Source organism: Vipera berus (genome assembly GCF_964194415.1).
Source record: "Vipera berus genome assembly, chromosome: 7".
Classification (NCBI taxonomy): Eukaryota; Metazoa; Chordata; class Lepidosauria; order Squamata; family Viperidae; genus Vipera; species Vipera berus.
This window is the reverse complement of record NC_138209.1, coordinates 23200399-23222610: the sequence shown is the minus strand read 5'-3', so window position 1 is coordinate 23222610 and position 22212 is coordinate 23200399. Positions and strand designations below refer to the sequence as shown.

Here is a 22212-nt window from a genome sequence, read left to right as displayed (position 1 = left end):
TGGGGTGGAAAAGGGAGGAGAGCGCTGCGCTTAGGCTGAGAGAGAGAGGGGGGGCGGAGGGGGGGGAGGCTGTAGGAGTGCAGCGCAAAGCCAGCTCGGCGTCCAAAGCCTTTTAACTTCCTCGCTCCTTCCCTGTCCTCCTGTTATCCCTCTCTTTCTGCCCTCCCTCCTTCCTTGCCCTCCTTCCTTTATTCCCGGGGTTGAAAAGCCACTATGCCTCAGCTCTCGGGAGGCGGCGGCGGCGGCGGAGACCCGGAGCTTTGTGCCACCGACGAGATGATCCCCTTCAAAGACGAGGGTGACCCCCAGAAGGAAACGATCTTCGCCGAGATCAGCCACCCGGAGGAAGAAGGGGACTTGGCCGACATCAAGTCGTCGCTGGTCAACGAGTCGGAAACGATCCCCAACAGCAACGGGCACGAGGTAGGCAGCGGGGAAAGGGAGTGGGTTTAAACTTCGGATGCGCGGTTGTGCGAAGGGCCAGCGAGAGTTGCTCCCCGGCTGATGGGGAGTGTGGAGCGGCGGAAAGTTTCTGGAAGGAGCGGCGCTCAAGGGGTAGTAGTAGCAGCGGGAGTCCCGGAGCAACAGAGCCCTGCCCGGAGGGAGACGGTCCGCTTTCGCTCTCTGGGTGGGCTTCCCTTTGGGTGGGAGCGCGGAGAAAACCTTTTCCGGCTTGCTTTCATCTATTGGCCTGGAGTCGGTCCGGGGATTCGAGTAGGGAAAAGTGATGGTTCTTTTTCTTTCATTTTAAAGGGCTTTCCTTGTTCAAGTTCCCTCGTTTCTTTTCTTTTTTTTCCACGGCCAGCTAAGGAAAAGGGGTGGGGGGGGAAGAGAGAGGAGAGCCCAGAATGGAAAACGGGAAGCTGCAAGCCGCCAAGTGGGTTACAGTTTTTTTTTTATTATTTTTTTTGACCACGGCGCTTTGAAAACCGATATGCCTCTGTTCCCCATGAATGAATAGCGCTTGGCGTAGTGGTGGGAGGAGAGAGCGGAGTTTGAAGCTGTTTGCACTCCCCTCCCAGCCCTTGAGATGTAGAGCCTGGGCTCGCTCAGGAGCTGAAACAGAACGAGTGATTTGTTTACCCAGAGTTTAATCTTATTGCTACTTTATCCCCAACTTGGGAGGGAGGGAGGGAGGGAGGGAGGTGGGGAGGAGAGACAAGGACACTGCTGCTAAAATGCCACTTTAGTAGCCTTTCTCCCTTTGCCCATTGGCTTTCTTTTTCTTTTTTCGCCAAACTGGTTCCTTTTTTCTGTGTGCAGACAGCTGTTTAAGATGAACTGTAACCGCCCCCCCCTCCCTTCTGCTTTGAGATTCAAACTCTTGAATTTGGTGCTGGGTGTTCTGTATAGTACTGTGATTATATTTGGTGCCCTGCCTTATCCTGATGTAAAAGTAGGCTTGGAACTGAGAACATAGAGGCATGATCAGGACAATAACACAGATTCTGCCCTTTCCCCCCCTACTCATAACATTCTCAACAGTTTACAAGAATAGATCTTGTCAGGCAAAGGGTCACATAATTCTCCTCCAAAAAAACCACAGAGATTTCCATTCAGATTTAAGAGTTGATTATAAATTGAGAAGCCCACTGCAACTGCAGGAAAACAGAGGCTGCATGCATATTTGCATAAAGGAAGCATCGACTGCTTGCATTGCTTCATGCATTAATAAGTCTGAATTTGTTTACATGGAAAAAGATGCCTGAAAGTTTGGAGAAGTGTTATTCTGTAGCCTGGGTAGCTCAGAGATAGTAATAGCTGCTCATAAGTCAAAAGAGCCTCTTTCTTCTTGTTGCTTCTGGCAGGAGTTGATGTAGAAATATTTTAGGAATGTAGCAATGGGCCCTGCCCTACTAATAATTAGGAAAAGGGTCCCAAGCATATTAGCTCCAAGAAATTCCACTCACGATCAATGTTATCTATGGGTAGGTACGTGTGTGTGTGTGTGTGTGTGTGTGTGTGTGTGTGTGTCACAGTGAAGTGGGACTGGTCCTACCATTGGGCAGAATGAGACAGGCTTTTGGCAGCTAACTTTGAGTTTTATAAAACAGCAGCACTAAATTGCTGGTTATTTGTTAACAATTGTTGCTTATTCTAGGAAAAGACACTTGTATTCCTATCTTCTCCAATAACAAAATAACTTCTGTTCTTTTTGTTTTGTTGTTGTGCATAAGAGTTACCTGTTGTTTTCTCATGCAACAAAATGTCAATGTTACAGTGAAAAAGAGACTGTCTGAATGGTCTCTAATGTTTCAAAATTAATGCATCAATTTGTACAACATTTTATTGATTACAATGAAGCTAGGAGCCTGTTCAAATGATTGTTGTTAACAAACTTAGTGTTATTTGGTTAATACCTAGTGGTTACTATGAATTCTAACATAGTATGTCTTTTCCTTTTTTGTAAGGAATAAGCATAAGAGTTAAAGTGCGATAGATTTAATATTTTATTGTTGTTTGCATAAGGTAGACTATGATTGCTTGTATTTTTATACCCTGTATTGAGCTCTGGGAAGTCGGGGAGGGGGGAGGGGGAAGGGAGGGAGGTGTTGGGGAGGGTTGGGGAGGGGGTTGGGAGGGGTTTTGTCTTTTTAAAAAATGTATTGTAAAACTTTTCAATAAAAAAAGGAATAAGCATAATGTGAGTGCCCTTTTCCCATAAGGTTCCATTTTTTAATGTTTACATGATAAGCTTCATTCAACATTGTAATACTTCTGAATAGATGTGCATTGGTTTGTTCTGTAAATAAGTTTCATGGCATGCTGAAGGCATGTTCATATGACTCATAAGATCATATGATAGCATGCCATGAATATTTTTGGACTGAAATTAGCAAGATTACAGAATTAATCATGAACTTTAAAGGAGTTACATAAAGTATTGGTTAACATACCTATATTAAAGCAAACGAGAGTTTTTTTGAAAAGTTTTTAATAATGCCATTTTCAATAAAACGAACATCTACGGACTACGGAAGCCATTCTTCTATAGCAAAAAGAGAAAAGTGGGACATACCTCGCTTTAGTTTATTTGTCCTGTAAAATGTTTAAAAATACTTTTTACTGAACTTGGACACTGACAGTTTTCTACTATGGGGTCAATGTACCACAAAAGATGGTAGACATCATATGTGATTGTTTTGTTTGTTTTTTTGGTTAGGTGTCTAGGCAAGGCCCGTCTCAGGAAGCTTATGAAAAAGGCAGAGAACATCCTGAGGAAGGTAAGATATGTCGTGTTTGTAGCAGGTTTAACCAACCTGGCAGTTTCCCATCATATTGGAAATACATCTATTGATCCCAGTCAGTATATATTATGGTTAGATAATACACTATATGGTCTTTGGATTTCACTGTTGAGATGGTGGATTTGTGATGCTAAACCCTATTTAGTTTGGCTATTGTAGCATTTGAGTAAAGCTGTATAGGTGGGCCATCTAACCAAACCCATTCTTTTTGAATGCAGGTTGTTGGTTATGAAGGTGATTTTGCCAGCTGACATTGTGTTTCTATGCCATGGGAATGTTTCCCCAATCAACCCAGTGTCCATTTTTTTAAAATATAGTTTTTAAAAGATACATTTCTTATCTGTTTGCTAGGAAAGTATATGTATGCTATTCTTACAAGACAGGACAGCACTATTTTATGTGCTCAAATGTTTGCTTATTTGTTTGCTTTACAAAAGTGGTTAATAACAAACCCTTTTTTCAAAACTGTGATGAAGGAATCGGTTTAATTCAAACGATGCACTGGAGATCTAAAGTACTGCTAATTAAAGAATTGTAAGAAGGCCTGCTGGATATTTGGTCAAATAAAGTTATTTCATTGAGCCCAGTTAGGCGAATAATTTTTTTTAACCACAAAATATTTCAGCTTCTTGTCAAATCCTCAACATAGACATGCCTTCCGTTATCCAGTAATTGTGAAGGACTTGTCAATAAATATGGACAACCTAAATCCAACTTACACGGCTTGCAAACTAGCCATTATTATTTAAATTAGATATTAAGCAGATCAAAAATGGAGTCTCCTCTAATGAACAGGCTCACCAATACCAGCAGGGTATTGTTGTATGCCGGCCTGAACTCTTTTTTCCTTAATTGCTTCTAATTGGCCCAATCAGAATAAGCCAGATCATGCGGCACATATAAAGACTACTAAAGTTTTAGAATTACACATTTTATAAAGTGCATATTAATCATTAGAGAAAGCACATCTAGGCCACGTATATAAATATTTTCTCTGTACATTGTAGGCGTAAACAGATTTATTTGATGTTTTAATATTGTAGAGACCTGGCAGACTGCTATTTTGAAGGTTGGAAATATTCACTAATAGTCAAACTGTACAACCTATCACACAGCATTTATATGGAAAGCTAAAATTTTATATGCTGATATTCTTTCAAGAGGTTTTAAAACCTAACTAAGAAAAGACTGAAAGCAAAGATGAATCTTTAAAAAATGCTAAAGCTGCTTGATGAAGATCGTGTTATATGAAAATTTCTCTTACATTAGAAATGTAAAGAACAGACTAAAATAACCCTTGCTTTTTACAGGTAAACACACAGACGGTGTTTTGTACAATAAAGGACCTTATTCTGGTTATTCCGGGTATATCATGATGCCAAATATGAACAATGATCCATATATGTCTAATGGATCTCTTTCTCCACCAATTCCTAGAACAGTAAGTGTTTTCCTTATATATACATATGTGTCTGTGTCTCTGTGTTGTTTTTAATGCAATGAATGAAGGAAAGCTAACTTTGGAAAGACAAGCTTTGTTTACCAAGCAGCAAATATTTAGTTTTGATAACATTTCAGAAGACTCCTTCCTGCTATGTGGAAATTCTTCTCTTCAGAATCATTTCTAATTGCATACAGACATTTTTAATAATATTCAGAAACCTGTAATAGAGCATAAGGGGTAAATTGTACAGAATGACTGGGTGGTATAACTTCAATAGCAGATGTAACCATTGACATATGTTTGCGATGTTCATTATGAAGTACATCTTTGTAGATGCTGGCAGTTGCCAAAGCAATTGTTAAGTTTCTTTTAAGTTTTCTTAGGATTAAGCTTCATTGGTTCAATTAAGCTGATTAGTTCTGAGAAACATGTGTAAGGCTGCTCCATTAGTGGTTACCTAGGTTTAAAGAGACTGAAGTCCCCAGCATATCTTACTAGATAAACCCAATAAATCTGGGGTTTGAGTTGGGCTAGTGGTAAGACAATCTTATCTATTTTTGCTGGGCAAAATTTTTCCCTTTATATTAATATAAAAATGGGAACAAGTATTCAGTATTGACAATACTTCAGACAAAAAGCTAGGGCTATTATCCATTTGATATCCACAATAACATATTTTAAAACTGAAAATTATTGCAAGAGCTAATTTTTCACGGTCCCAAAGATTAATGTTATTTTTCTCGTTGGGCATTTTTCATTCATGTAAATGTGTTGGTTTAGGGCTTGCTTAAATTATTTAAGTCATGGTGGAAAATCCACAGGAGGTTATGGGTTTCTGAGTTTTTAAGGTATTGTGCTCTCTAAGATTATTATAACACTAAGTGTTATACACTGAAATGTTATAAAGATGGAAAGTGAAGTGAATTGTAATGTACTAAAGCAGCTTATGTTAAAATGTATTTGTTTTACATGGCACACAATTCTTTATGATTTCAACTGTCTTTGAGCCCTGATTGCATGAGACATAGAATTTAACACACATCTATAAAATGCACATATAATCCTAAAGTATTATGCAGGCATATAAAAAGGTCCTCGTGATATCTTATCATATAGACAGAATTTCAAAATTTCTTGTTCATCTGGGACATTGTGCATCTAATGGCAAACTTGGTTTAGTAGTCTGCCATGTTTCAAATGGTCTAAAAATAACCTGATCTGTTTCAGTAGTAATCCTGTTTTAAGTTGGTGGGGTTTACTGCTAAGTAAACATGAATGTATTGCATTGTGTATCTAGAGATGGTGGATTGCAATGTTATCTGCAGTGCTTTTGAGAAGAGATGGCACAGTGATGTGCATACTTCCAAACATGAAGTATTTTGTTGTATATTAGCATGCTACGATTTGTCTAGAAACAAGCCAAATGCCCAAACATTCAATATATGAAACAATTAAAAATTTATAGTTAAATATTATCTTCTACAAAATGTTTTCATTGGCTTCCTCTAGAGACTAATAATTGGTTTGGCTTGATGAATAGGTTGAAACTGTATTGGAGAGTGCCAGTAACTTATAATGGTTTTGTATTTCTGCCTAAACTGAAATGTGATGGTTGAAGAGAAGAGAATAATTTTAATGCTAAATATCATATCAGTATTGGACCTATCAGTATTTCTGAGTCTTTTATGCACTTAATGATTTGCTTGATAATTCAGAAAATAGAAAGTATGGCACAATAGTCTCCCAGAACTTATATCAAACATATTTGTAGTAAAGGGACTTTACAAGGTGATAATAATATTGTTCATTTTCTGAAATAATCAATGTATCTTCTCCTATATCACTGTAATTACCTTGATCAGCTACTTATTGTACCTCTTTGAACAAAAAGGCATACTCTTAGCGAAATACATTTTCAAATATCTGAAGACTTTGGAACTAGGGATTTTACCATAGTTGTGTTGTGATTCAGGGTCAGCCTGTGGGTTCGGTAGTTGGGTTGGACGACTCAGAGGAGGAGGAGGGGAGTGTTGAAGAGCTTGCTGAGGGGATTGGACAGCTTGATGAGAGCCCCCAGCAAGGCCCCTCTCATCTGGTCACGATGCAGACCCAGCTGTGTGAGCCTGACAGCATGGATGAAGATGACCCACAGCTGGCCCTGTTCAAGGACGCCCGACGCAGGAGGCAGTCAGTCAGGAGTAAACAGAGGAAGGCAATGGGGCACCTCGGAAGGAGGCACAGAGAGGCCACGCCCTGAACTGTATTTAAGGGGAATGTGTGGGAGGGCTGGTTTGCTGAAGGCAACTGCTTGGATTGTTCCTGCGTCTTAGCTCGTGTTTTATGGTTGGTGTCTTGTCTTGCTCTTGTTTTATGTGAATAAATTTGGCAGGCTTTATTCCAGCCTCTTGCCGTTTGTAAAGGGGTCGTCCCTGTTTTTGCTGCAGGGGCGGTAGCAGGCTGGTACAGAACAAGTTGAAAGCTAGTCATTATTTTGTATTTTCCTATTGTTTTATTGTGGGTTGTGTCATTCAGTGATAGGATGGAAAATTCTTTATGATTTCATTCACCTTGTATGTTTTAAAAAAATTATAGAGTTTACATGAAATCCCATAACACAGGAAGTGAATAGAGGGTTAGGATTAGAATTGGAAGTAATTTGAATTGGGGAGGAAATTGAGAGGGAAAAAATTGGGATATTTGCAGTAGTCTTTAGGAGGATTTTCCCCTAAACTCACTAGACTTCTCATGATTTGTACTTTCTTGGCATACACCAGTTTGAGAACCCCCACTTTCTGTCACAGCTTCTTCATCTTTCTCTTTTTAGACAGATTCAGAGTGAGGACTGTTGTATGCCATGTGGAGTTACTATGTGTGAGTTGGGTGGCTATATAAATCTGTTAAATAAATAAATAAATAAATAAATAAATAAATAGACTGCTCTGATAGATTACATGGAAATGGTTCTTGGTTGAATTGAAATAGCCATATCTGTGGATCTGTTTTATTTACATACGTGGAATTTCTCATTAGCATAACAAAATGTTCACCTATTGACTATATATGTTGCCCGTGTCAGTTCAAATAATGATGGTTCAAATTCAAGGGCAACAGCTTTTTTTTTCTCAGCTTATACTCAGTTTATTGATTTATTCATGTTCAGGGAATGTAATGAATCCCATTACAAGATTTATATACTTTCCCCTTATCTAATAAAAGTTCTGTTGCCATTGTTTCAACGTGGAGAAAAACATGTATAGTGTGCAACCCTTGGTGATTTTTTCCTCTTCTTGGGATGCTAATCTAATTCTGCAACCCTGAATATTTTGAGTATATCATCTGCAAATACTCTTGAAAAGAAATGTACATACAAAAATTCTCTAAAATATGTTTTAATGCAGCTCATATAAACACTTGAATGCATATTGCATAAGACGCCAAGCCAAAGGATATTGCTAATAGGGCACTTGTATTTGAATGTGGTAGTGTAGTAGAACAGCAATATATGTGTCAGTGTCTTTTGGCACAGTTTTCAATGTACATTCTGATGCTATGATTTCAAAATTGCACTCTGTTAGATAAATTGTATATAGTATCTGTATGTATGGTACTCTAGATTATTTGGGGGAAAGTTGCAGCTTTATGTAGGGATGAGTAAGTCTGGGCATCTACAGTATTAGGAGTTTTCTTTCTACATCTTGATTCCTCTAATTTTACTCATATCGTTGGGCTACAGAGCATAGTTCCTTCCATGAGCAAGATATATTATGTGATAACTCCTCATCATATCTTGTTTACAAAATCTCTTTTCAGTAATATATAACAACTAAGCATACAGAAATTTGAGTAGGCTGAATTATGTGAAATATTAAAAAATCTATAAAAACCTTACTCTAATATAGTGAATTTCCTAAAATAATAAATTGTGCTATAAACAATGAGAATGATTACTGTTTTTTGTTGGAACAATCTTTTAACAGTTACTTATTTTCTTTCAAAAGCTCTCCTGTTATATTTTACATAGCTTACTTTCTTTCTGAAATTCATCATATTATCATGGAATGTCTGAAGTTACAACCATCAGATTTACTAAGAAGCTGCTATAAACTATGGAAGGATGCAGGAGAAGCAGGTGGAGCCCTGAAAGGCAAAAGCCTGCCTTTCTCAAAGCAAGCTATCACGTAGCACAAATGTTTGAGATGTTTAATCCTTGTGAGCATAGCTTTGGGTCCCCTTTTGGCAGTTCCTGACATAGCAGAGTGGGAACTAATGGAAAGGGATAGAGAAGAAAGTGAGCTATGTATACGTTCATGTTTTTTATTCCTGTAAATAACTGCACATATTGACCAATCTGTATGCATCTCTTTCCCAAGCAATTAGATTAGAGGTTGAGTAAAATTTTGGGTTGGCAACATTAACTAATTCTGTGCTACGTAGTCTTGGATTCTCAGTAAGATGTTTCTTGTTGCAATTATTAGATTGCTACTTTAAAAATATTTTGCTCAATGGAAGAGCCATATGCTTTCTTGAATAGTAAATGACTAAGCACTAAGTTTTTAAAACTGCTATAAATGTAATTTGCAGTATCAAAGTTGAATCTTACCTTCATTTTAAGAAGCATCCCAATCTTAGTGATATCCAATATGTATGTGAATAGAAGCTACCCAAATGTGAGAACATGTTACTAAAAGCCTGATTATATGGTGAAAGGAATTTAATTTTAATTTCAGAGTACAATGCTTTTATTTTATTTTGAAAGTTTTTTATATAATTCTTAAAGAATTGCAAGGAAGGAAGGCATATTGTGGCAAATAGTGTAGCACAAGCAATAATTTAAGCCAGAGGATGCACAGATAGTTAAGAATATAATCTTGTATATTATATGTACATTATAGTATCTATACTGTTCTTGTACTGTAGTCTTTAAAAAATAAACTGTTCTTGGAGGGAAAAAATTCTTATACATAAATTGGCAGAGTACATTTATTACATATTCCTAATTGTAGCATCTTTTTCTTGGTAATTTTCAAAGGTTTTCAATAGTAAAATTTGGAAATTTGCAGAACCATAGAAAATGTATTTCTTAAAGGTCAAACTCTTTCAATTTGATTATAGAGAAGTGAAAGATTTTGCATTTTCTCCTTGCAATCTGCCTATGTTTATGTTCCATGGAAAGATTCATTGAAAGGATATGGTTTTCTTTACCTCTTGGCCAACAGAGATTGTCCGTTACCAAGTGATACTAAGAAAATAACATTTTGAGCTCAGGTAGATTTTAAAATATGCCCATATGCACATATACATACACCTTAAAAGGATTAAGACATGACAAAATTCCAGTGCTCGTGGTTCATTCAAATGATATTGAATGCATACTTGTGTTTCTCTGCATAATAATGGATTTAAACAAAGGTTTGGCTATATAAGCATTTTAAATAAATATCTTTAATATCCTTTCTTCTCCATCTTGCATAGCTAATGGTAGCATTGTTTGGAAAGGCTGAATGAAATTATTTAATGTGGAAGACTATGCATACAATAATGTTATATGAATATTTTAAAGGGCAGGATTGTTTATTGAACTTAAAACCATCATTCACCCAGTGCATATATAAATGCCCAGGATTTTACTTCTTTTTTGGATGAACAGTATTGTGTCAAGTGCCAAGTAAGGAATAGTAAGCAAAAATTAAAGATTAAAGATCATGAAAAGGAAACAAAAATCTATTTTATATCTATATAATTCACCATATAGTGCTTACTGTTTTTGCAAACCCTTCCTCTTCTCACTTCAGCCATTGATCACTTCATATGCTACCGTGTCTTCTCACTTCTGTCTTTTTAAAGATCTCATACATTCCATTATTATTTTCCTTTTTTTTTGTTGATTTGATGACTCTTCTTTGATGATTAGCAATTCTGTTTTTAAAATTTTCTGCTTATACCAAATCTCTTCATGGTACTTCTTTAACATTGGCCATTCAGTTTTCTATACATTCACTCATTTTTCCATTGCACATGTTGTTTCTCCTGACATATCCAAATCTCCTTTCCATATTAGAAAGTATTCACAAATACATTTTCATATGCTACTATTTTGACTTTCTATATGCATTCATTCATCGTAATAGACAATATAGTACATATTATTTCACTGCCAAAATTTAAATTTTAAGATTCTGCATCTATTTCTTTATCTGAGATGTACTTTCTATCAAAGTGTACATGTTTATTTACTTACTGTACTTCTTCTCACTCCCTATATAACTTGCAAATGTTCATTTTTTTCCTGTTGAACACACCTATCTTTATCTTCAATATATTGTTGGATTATTACTCCTTGTTGTTTAATATTTGACAACCTTTCCAGACTTCAGCCAGCTGCATAACATTGCCTTCACAAAAAAGTAGATTAACATTCGTGTCCAATGACCACATCTAATGTCATCGCAAGCATTCCTTATACATTTATCCAAACATTCATTAAATGTCTTTGTTAAAGTAAGAGGACATTGTATATTTTTTGTTATTCCTTATTCTATGCATACACTCACATGTATAACATTTAATGACCAGTCTTCACCTCCACATGTAAAACATTCCAGGATTTAAGCTGACTTATTTATTTTTTTACAATTCCTCAATGAACCTGCTCATATTCTGGCAAAAATCTTCATAGGCAAACTTATTCCTCTTTAGTTTTTGCATTCACTCACACTATTTTCTTTGTTAAAATAAATACAGGTAGTCCTCAATTTACGACCACAATTGACCCCAAAGTTTCTGTTCTTAAGTGGGACATTTGTTAAATGAATTTTGCCCCATTTTACTACCTTTCTTGCCACATTTAAGCAAAACACTGGAGTTAAGTTAATAAACACAGTTGCTAAGTAAATCTGGCTCCTGATTGACATTGCTTGTCAGAAGTTTGCAAAACGTTCTCATCTGATCCCAGGACATTGTAACTGTCATAAATATGAACCAGTTGCCAAGCATCTGAATTTTGATCTTGTGACCTTTGGGATGCCACAACAGTCGTAAGTGTGAAAAACGGTCGTAGGTCACTTTGTTCAGTGCTGTTGTAAGTTCAAATGGTCACTAAATGAACTGTTGTAAATCAAGGACTACTGTACAGGTGAAATGAATTGCTAGTTGCTGACCTCATTGCCCAGCAAATGTAAAAATATTGATTGTGGTGCTAGTGTACTAAAAGTTTATATATACTGTTTATATCTTTTTGTTTTTATTTTTTTACTATTGTGCAAGATCACCCAGTTAGACAAATGTAATAACAGAAAACTATAGAAATTGATATATAATTTGGATTGCTAACAAAGAATTAAAGGGAGACTGGTATAGTTATTTCAAGCTGTTTTGCTCTCATCAGCCAGCCACACCCTTCTGAGATTCGAACCTGGGCTGCTTGCACGTTAGGCAGTTATGTTAACCTCTAGGCCACAGGCTCTTTCTTGCTTTGTCAGCTATATCAGGGAGGGATTATTATATATATATAAAATGTTAGCGACCCAGTCCATAGTAACAACTACAATTACATGTATTCCCGCCTTCAATGATTGGATAAGTTTGATGAACTGTAGAAAAAACAGGGAAGAATGGAGGCCAGGAGGGTGAAGTAGATGGGAAGAACGATAGGAAAGTGTAAGATTTAGGCACCAGATTGTTTCTACTAGAAACCATCCTGACTTGAACCCTTCTTTACAAAATAGTAGTGTCAGAGGGTCTTGAAGAAGCAAAGTAAAAGGAAAATTTATATTGTTAACCTTAAAAGCAACAATTGGAAAAAGAGCTACAGAAACCTATACTGTATTGGCATCAGATGCAAGTAACCAGATATACACATGTAGAATTCAAGCTAACTACTTTATTGTATTCTGTCTACAGTATAGGAATCTTCCCAGACTGTTTTATATTATTATTATTATTATTATTATTATTATTATTATTATTATTATTATTATTATTATTATTATTATTATTATTATTATTATTATTATTTATTAAATTTATATGCCGCCCTTCTCCCTAAGGACTCAGGGCAGTTCACAACAATAAAAAATTAAAAAACATAGAATACAAAGATTAAAAAAGAATTAAACAATAAATAAAGAAATAAAGGACAATTTAAGCTGATAAAAACCAAATTTAAAAAACCATGATCAGTCCAGGCCTGCTTGTTGGAACAACCATGTCTTCAGGGCGTGGTGGAATGATCGAAGGTCAGGGGCCGTCTGCAGCTCCGGAGGCAGTTCATTCCAGAGGGTCGGCATGCCCACAGAGAAGGCTCTTCCCCTGGGGGTTGCCAGCCAGCATTGCCTGGCCGACGGCACCCTGAGGAGGCCAACTTTGTGGGAGCGAACCGGGCGATGGGAGGTTGACATTGGCAGCAGGTGGTCTCGCAAGTATCCCGGGCCTAAGCCATGTAGGGCTTTAAAGGTAATTACCAGCACCTTGAATCGCACCTGGAGGGCAACCGGAAGCCAATGCAGCTCGTGCAGGAGTGGTGTAACATGGGAGTATCGAGATACTCCCATAAGCACCCGCGCGGCTGCATTTTGCACCAGTTGAAGCCTCTGGGTGCACCTCAAGGGCAGCCCCATGTAGAGAGCATTGCAGTAATCCAGGTGAGAAGTGACAAGGGCATGGGTGATTGTGCATAGAGCATCTCAGTCCAAAAAGGGGCGCAACTGGCGCACCAGGCGAACCTGTGCAAAGTCCCCCCTGGTCACAGCAGTTAGATGATCCACCAAATTAAGCCATGAATCCAGGAGGACACCCAAGTTGCGGGCCCTTTCTGAGGAGGGCAATAGCTCCCCCCCATCAAAAGAGGTGGAACATGTTGGACAATACAAGATGCCGGTATCCACAGCCACTCGGTCTTGGAGGGGTTCAGCTGAGCCTGTTCCTTCCCATCCAGACCCACACCACCTCCAGGCACCGGGACATCACGTCAAGGGCATCACCAGGTTGGCTCGGGGTGGAGATAAACAACTGGGTATCATCAGCATATTGGTGATACCTCACCCCAAAGCCACAGATGATCTCACCCAGCAGCTTCATATAGATGTTAAAAAGGAGGGGGGAGAGAACCGACCCCTGGGGTACCCCACAAGAAAGGGGCCTCGGGGTAGATCTCTGCCCCCCTGCCTTCTCTTGGGAATAGATAGATAAGATTCCATGGAGTTTGGGGTGGGTGGGTACCAGTCCTGGATCTTTGCAGCTGTATCACAACTCAAGGCTAACTCCCTACTTAATCCCTCCTTCCTGTCTAGCTAGGAATTTCCCAATATCTGGCAAACAGGCATTGTGTTGATCTGTAACTGTGTTTAAAAGATACTGTTCTGCTTGGTGTGGTTAAACTAGTAAAAGTTCTGTTTGGATCTAAATGTTGTTGGAAATAAAACATTAATTGCCAACTACATGCATTTGGTTATATATTATTCAAGTTAATACATTTCTTCTTCAAATAATTTGTGAGCTATGGCAAGGTTTGTGGTCTGAATTAAATTCTGAATTATAGTTTAATTAAATAAACCCTGTTGTCTGGGTTCCCACATGTTCAGACAAGCTATGGTTTGCACAATACACTTGGGCAGTTAATGCCACATACTAATGAAAACCAGGTAATACCTTAACATAGGATAAAAACCCATGATGCAAATAGATTTTCATAATCTATTCTGTGGAGTAGAAATTAACCACCTTGGGAAACATTTATGGGTGCAAGTGTTAAGGCTGTAATCTGGCACTTCGGAATAAAAATTTAGAGTAGATTAGCAAGGAGCTCAGCCTGAAAGCTAGCTAAGTACATTGCCTATTGTTTGTAGCAGCACATGGATTAGCAACCTAGGGCACTCCAGGTGTTGCTGACAAACTATGGTCAATGGCAAGGAGGGTTGGGCAATGTAATTCAGCATCCTGTTGCCTATGCTATTTTAACAGAAAGCTTGATGCTTTCTGTATTGTTCTACATTGTGAATATCTCACCCTGCAAACTGCCATTCTGGATGTGTTCATTTTCTCTGTACTGTGTAGTACTTTAGTATAGTAGATATATCTGTCAAGGTCTTCAAATTATCCTCGGAGAATTACAATTTAAGACTGGAAAGGCCGAACTATAAACAAAAACTGATCTGGCATTTGGAAACTCTGGAACAATTGCTCAATATAGCACAAACTGAAAAGAAAAAAAACACTGCCTTACACATCTGGAAAGTGTCATTATATATTGCCACATTTCTTGATTTAAGTGGCAATGAGGTTGACACAAGCTCTCCAGAGGTGTATCCTCTTTGTCTAAACTAATGTAGACTTCAAATGCTTTGGGTAGAAACAAAACTGTCAGACTTATCTATTACAATGGAAAGTAATATTGAAATATTTTACAAAATAGCGGAAATAACTTCACGAAGTACTTTTTAGAAAACTTTTTGTACTTGCATTCAGACATCCAAATAAATATTTAATTTTAATTGATACATCTTAAATCTTTTCAATTTGCATTATTTCTTAAGATATCATTATTAAAATGTGCACTTGTGATAGTCAACATAATATTTTTTTTCAATACTTAATGCTGGAACAAGAATCAAATATCTCCTAAGCAGACTGAAAAGCTGCTACAGAATTATTCCACTGTCCACAGTTGCTTACACAGGCATATTTCCAAATACCTCAAAGTAATATGAAATAAATATTAAGAGATGACATTCTTTCATTGAAATAAGCTTGGGTTAATATTTTTTAGAATATGTACAGGTTGGTTGTTATACAGATTTCATTAGGCTCATTTAGTAACAGTGTGTTCCAAAAACAAGTTGTTATAGATAAAATTGATGCAGAGATCTAATTGATTTCAGCTTTCTAGTAAAAATGGACTTCCTTTGTACTTTATACTTTTGGTAGTTAAGAGAGTAAAGATCCATCTAATTATTTTTTTGTTGGTGGATTTTTACCTTCCTCAGAGCAACACTTTACTATTTTATCAGGCAATATACGAAAGAATGAACCATGTTTCTATTCATTTTCCCAAAGAAAAAAAAAGCATTTTCCCGTATTAGTTATGGGATACATGTATTAGATGAAGTATCCCAGTCATTCACCACTTTTAAATACAGTAGTACAAATGTGTGTGCATATGTATTAACTTGCTTCTAAATTAACTTTTGCATTCAATAAACTAGTCTATTTGAATCTATCTAATGTGTTAGTATATTTCTCTGACTAGGCTTAGACCTGGTTTGATGGGTTAGGGCAGGGGTTTTAATATGTTTTTAATTATTGTTTTAAATTTGGGCATTATATTTAATTTATATTTATTTATATTTAATTTATATTTAATCGTTTTTTAACTTTTGTATTCTGTTTTTATATTTATTGCCCTGTACACCGCCCTGAGTCCTTCAGGAGAAGGGCGGTATAAAAATATTATATATATAAATATAAATATAAATATAATATAGACATTCTGAATGTTAAGGCATATTAATGTGTACATATGTATTAAACATATTAATCTGATGCACGGTAAAAAGAATGGGTGAACAATCTGGCATGTCGCTCTAAAAGATTATGCCTTAAGATCTACATTAAGAAAGGCAAAAAAAGGTTTCTCTAGTCTCCTAATATATAGTCGTTAGTTGATTGCATAATATCATGTTACAATCCTAAAGTTTGGTTTAGAATCTACAATGCATGGGTGATTGTGTTTTACCCAGAGTCACCTTTGGTGATATGGGTGACTATAAATGTGATCAATCTATAAATTAAAAATGGGCAATATAGCAAATAGAGAGCCAGTTCAGTCTAGTGGTTAAGTTGCCAGGCTAGAAAGCGGGAGACCATGATTTCAAGTCTCACCTTAAACATAAACACCATCTGGGTGACTTTGGGCCATTCATTTTCTCTCAGCCCAACCCACCTCACGGGGTTGTTGTTGTGGAGAAAATGGGACGAGTAACGTGTGTTGGATATGTTCACCACCTCGAGTTACTTGTAAAAATAATAAAGGTGGGATAAAATAAATTTGGCTAAGACCAGTCAAAACCTGTCGTGCTGTTGTACAATCTGTGAACCCAGCCAATATATGAACAGTAAATATTTGGAAATTTAAAAGTTAGATCTTGGAATAAGCATGCATGAAATATGTAATGGATGTGGAGAGGGAGTGTCTTCATACAGCCACGGTATGTTTTGAAACAGAGGTCCTTTCATAAAGAAAGTTGTTGTCATTAGCTCTCAGCATCAACTCCACTAGTCATCTCCAATAGCCTAAACAGACCTCCTAACAAACTATCCAAATCCAAATATTTCAAGATTCTGAAAGACTGGGAATATTAATTAATTAGAATCATCATTATTGACACACCCTTACGAGAGAATACTATGAGAAATTTCATGTAATCAAATCTTCAATACTAAAGCTAGTTCAACTAAACAGATATGCAATTTATTTATTTGGGCTAGAAAAAGTTATTATGTCTCTTCCTAATATTAACAATTGAAAGTGGGATGGAAAGATCTCTACCTATTTATATAAAGAAGCTTTTTCTGTTGTCAAGAACTGCTCTGTTGACAAAGCAGAAATTAGCATTTCCACCTCTTGCATTCCTGCATTCCTATTTCCTAGCAAAGCTATGCAGGTTTGCCTTCAGGAGATGTTTTAAAACTGAACTAGCAGTTGTCCTAGAACGGTTTCTGGGCTTGCATTTTGATCTAGTAGTCATCATTTAAAATGAAGGTGTATTTTGAAGTGACCTGTAATAAAATAAAAGTTTTTATGTATGTCCTTTAACAGCCTTCTACTTAGACCCCAGAAATTACTTCCTCTCTTAAAACCTAGACGTTTGTCAGGCTTATTGTTATTTCTTCACCATGCACGTAATTTTTAAACGTAAGAACCACTAACTTTATTCCAGGCTATAAAAGCTTCCATGCAAGAAAGTGATTTTTACTAGCCAGAGGCTGTCCAGATTTCTGAAGACTTGGTATATGAATCTCAAGAAAAATTAGATATCTGCTCTTAAACTCTGCACAACTCTGCACAGAAGATAAGTCTGTGTGATGTAATACTGAATTCCAAAATATATTTTTATTAAAAAGGATTATCTTTAAAAATTGTGTGACATGCATCCTTATAATTTTTGCTGTAAATTAAAACAGACATTACAGTTGTAATGACAGAAAGCTTTGGCACGAATTGGCAATAACCAAAATGAAACTGATTGTTTTCCCCATTCTTTGCTAGAACACACTAATCATCTGCTTTCTTTGTACTTTGCTTTGAGTTTTTAGAAGCATTTTTCTTTGAAATAAAATAGGGAGATAGGTTTTTGCCATCATAGGTAAAAGGTAACGGTAAAGGTTCCCCCGCACATGCGTGCTAGTCGTTTCCAACTCTAGGGGCCGGTCCTCATCTCTGTTTCAAAGCCGAAAAGCCAGCACTTGTCCGAGGACGTCTCCGTGGTCATGTGGCCGGCATGACTAGATGCCAAAGGCGCACGGAGCGCTGTTACCTTCTCACCGTAGTGGTCCCTATTTTTCTACTTGCATTTTTACGTGCTTTCGAACTGCTACATTGGCAGAAGCTGGGATGAGTAACAGGTGCTCATACTGTTACGGGGCACTCGGGATTCGACCCGCCAAACTGCCGACCTTCCGATCGACAAGATCTTGGGATATCCCAGAAGTCTGTTCTTTCTATTATATGCTTCATTCAAGTTATATTATTCATTTCTTTCTGAAATGAATAACATTTCCTGAGGTTCTTTACAGAAACTCATGGGAACTGCTCAGCTTTGATGAAATTCTTATTTATGAAATTTTAGTTATCACTGGTTCTTTATTGACTATGGACACCTGATTAAGCTTGTAAGCCACCCTGAGTCTTCGGAGAAGGGCGGGATATAAATGTAATAAAAAAATAAATAAATAAAAAAATTAATTCCCACTCCCCAGTACTGTTTATTTTCTGAGATTTATCCAGAAATCAGTCTATGTTATAAAATGGGTTTTAATTTTTATGTCCTGTTTGACTTTTTGAAAATTTATGACCTTTATAATGATTTAATGTCATGCAAATCTCTTACTGCATTGTTCAAGTAGAAGGTGGGATATTCTTTATTAAATAAACGTTTTTGTAAAATTATTTGTTTTGTTATACCATATATTATATATTCTTCACATCTGAAAGTTGTAGCTGTAGATCAGATAAAACAATGCTTAGGGGATACGTATGGGCAGCTAATGACAGAAAATAAAAGTGATATTAAAATACAAAAGAATAAGCAACTTCATTGGTGAACAAAAAGCAAAATATTTCAAATTCTTTCTTGGAAATCATTTTAAGAAATGGAAATGGGCAGCCCAGCTACTAAGTGCTAATGCAGGATTATTGTTATAAAGCAATCTGATGGAATAATTATAAAAATCTTGCTCTAGACCAGGGGTTCCCAATTGAGGTGCTTGCACACCTTGTGGGTGCGAGACGATATTCCAGGGGGTGCAAAAACTTGAGTTTTCAAAATCATAGTGTATTTGCCGTTATTTTGAACTTTTGTAAGGTGTGCGAGAATATATCAGAAGCCTTCTACGGGTGAGGGATATAGAAAAGATTGGGAGCCACTGCTCTAGACTTATATGTCTCCTAGTTTTACCAAGAATATAACTTCAATTGTGAATTTCCTGATTTCCCAACTACAATACGCTTGCTATCCCAACACATTTGGAGAATAGCAAATTAGGGAAAGCTAACTTAAGAGTTGGGACGCGGTGGCTCAGTGGGTTAGGACGCTGAGCTTGTCAATCAGAAGGTCGGCAGTTTGGCGGGTCGAATCTCCAGTGCCCTGTAACAGAGTGAGCGCCTGTTACTCGTCCCAGCTTCTGCCAACCTAGCAGTTCTAAAGCACATAAAAATGCAAGTAGAAAAATAGGGACCACTACGGTGGGAAGGTAACAGCGTTCTGTGCGCCTTTGGCGTCTAGTCATGCTGGCACATGACCACGGAGACATCCTCGGACAAGCGCTGGCTCTTCGGCTTTGAAACGGAGATGAGCACCGGCCCCTAGAGTCGGAAATGACTAGCACACATGTGCGGGGGAACCTTTACCTTTACCTTTTAACTTAAGAGTTAGTCTGTTAACTGCCTTACAATCTCTCTCTTTCTCCCTCTTCCTCCCGTTCCCTTTCCCTCTCTCCCTCTCTCTCTCCCTGTTCAACACTGCTACTTTCAGTCCACAGACTCTTGTTTTTCATCTAGAAAAAGCAACAGCACTCTGCATCATATTTTAACTAGCTAGCAGTAGGAAGTTTTAAAAACTTTTGTGGTTGAAGCAACAGAAGGAGTAAATGAGGAGGAGTAAGAGTGATGGGGTTGATGTGCTTGCTAGGAATGTTCATGATGCAAAGATTTGCTGCACTGTTGAAGATGATAGCCTTTTAAATATCTTCAATCTGTTTCCTTCACCCTTACAATCTTGTGTAAAATGGAAGGGAATGGAAATGATAGGAGAATTTTGTATCTCTTCCAGAAATACGATAAAGGTTTTGAGTGTTCTGTGAATGTATCTTAAACATAGGACTAGGAAATGATATAGGATATTCTCATTTTACTTAAGATATTTGTGGGCTAACCATAATTAAATGTTTTCTGTACAAAACAAAACAAAATAGAATCACACTATTTACCTGATTGGAACCAAATGGATTTCATTATTGTATTTTTAAAAAAATCAATTTTATGAAATTTATGGACTAAAAACCGTACTACAGATACCAAGAACATTTGAAAACTATATATGATCAAAGGAAAAAATAAATAAGTATTCAGTATTGTACTGTTGACAAATATTGCTAACAGTAATAAAATTTCATAATCACAGATTCTGTGCATTTTGTTGAATACTAATAAAGACAGCATTGTGAGTTAGGTGCAGATGACACAATCTAAGAAAAGCACTGATTTGTTCATATGAGATGTTTATCTGACATTTCAAACTCTTTTAATGTGCCCACATATGTATTGAGATGTTTCCTAACCTTACAGGAATGCAAAATGATTTTATAGTAGTATGGTGACATAGATCTATGTTTTTTGTACAAAGTTTAATTTAAAGATGAATATGTTGTAGAAATTGTCAGACTAATGTTTTGAATAAGACAGTCATGTTTTGTACTGAGATTTAAAATTATATAATTTCAAATCAGTGAAAGGCAGTGATTTATTATAGCTCTATTCACCTATTTATTAGAACAAATATTTTTATTCCTGAATGAATGTAAGGGTATTAAAAATATTAAAATTTGTTACTAGTATGTAATATGGAAGGTATCTAGTTTAGCTAGGGTACTTGACATATAGTTGGATTTCATGAGTTGCTTGAATTATTAATTTTCTAGGCTGCCTTTTTGTATTTAGTCTTTATTTCATTGTTTAAGCATCCACATTCATGTCCCTAATAATCGAGTCATTTTGTGTGGTCCAAGATACAAAAATTCCCCTTCTGTTCCTTTTGTAGGAAAAACATGTTTTTCCCATTTTAAGAGATTTTATATAATTTTATGTGCTCACACACTTTTCTATTAGTTTAGATTAAAAACAAATGCTTCTCCCCTACCCAAACTTTGCATGTAGCAATTGCAGAGTTGTGAAAATAAGTCCTATTTCAGCTTTTTGTTTCTTTAAAACAGCTATCAGTGATGTCAGAGTCAATACTAAAAGCATTAAGAATGCTGGCAAAATGTAATGCAGCTGCAATCCAACATGATGCTGGAAATGGGGTTGAGAACATAAAGGCTTTCCATATTCCCAGGGCGCACAACTGCTTGCGGCCTTGGCTTTGATCTCTTCAAAGGCTGCTCCCTCCTCCTCCTCCGTGGAGAGACTTGGCTGCCACTCGCTTGCATTGAAAAAAGGCAGAGGTCTCTATTCAGGCAGAAATCAATCACTGTGCAGGAACAATTATGTGTAATTCAACCATCATGAAAACAGGATGAGATTATGGGTTTGTTACCTGAGTGACTGTGTAGAGATGGGGAACTCTGAACACAGGAGTCCTGCTGACATGCCACATCTTGATGACAATTATAGACATATGAATGATGTAGCAGGCGGGGGAGGTGTGATGACAAATGCTGGTCACGCTGTCCAGCAGAGCAGAAAATGAGGTTACAATTGGGAGATAATGTTTGCATATGTAACCATATTTCATCAAGCTGGGCAACTTCAGGGAACGGGAAAGCTGGGCTACAGTTTAAAAAAAGAAACTATGTCTGTAACGTAATGTACTTGATATAATTCACCTTCCTGTTTATTTAGAACTCTTGTCAAGGGATTATATTGACAAATATCCCAGCAATGTTTGTAGATATGAAGATGGGATGGCGGGAGGGGGCAGGAGGAGAGAATGGCGACAGGAATCATGGGTAATACCAAAGATATCTAAAATAGGCTGCTTTAGAGCATTCCTTGATTTATGCATGCTAGTGATGGTTGATGAATTGCTGTGC

At 37.0% G+C, this 22212-nt stretch overlaps 1 protein-coding gene across 5 annotated transcripts in view; it reads left to right on the top strand.

The window, feature by feature from the left end:
* Positions 1 to 213: 213 nt before the first annotated feature.
* Positions 214 to 22212, top strand: part of LEF1 (lymphoid enhancer binding factor 1) — a gene marked incomplete at both ends in the record, with an annotated part of 110832 nt that continues 88833 nt past the window's right edge. For all 5 annotated transcript variants that reach the window (XM_081333239.1, XM_081333238.1, XM_081333242.1 and 2 more), the window contains 3 exons: positions 214 to 423; positions 3164 to 3224; positions 4559 to 4689. In XM_081333239.1, the coding sequence (XP_081189365.1) occupies positions 214 to 423; positions 3164 to 3224; positions 4559 to 4689 (402 nt within the window). The remainder of the gene's footprint in view (positions 424 to 3163; positions 3225 to 4558; positions 4690 to 22212) is intronic.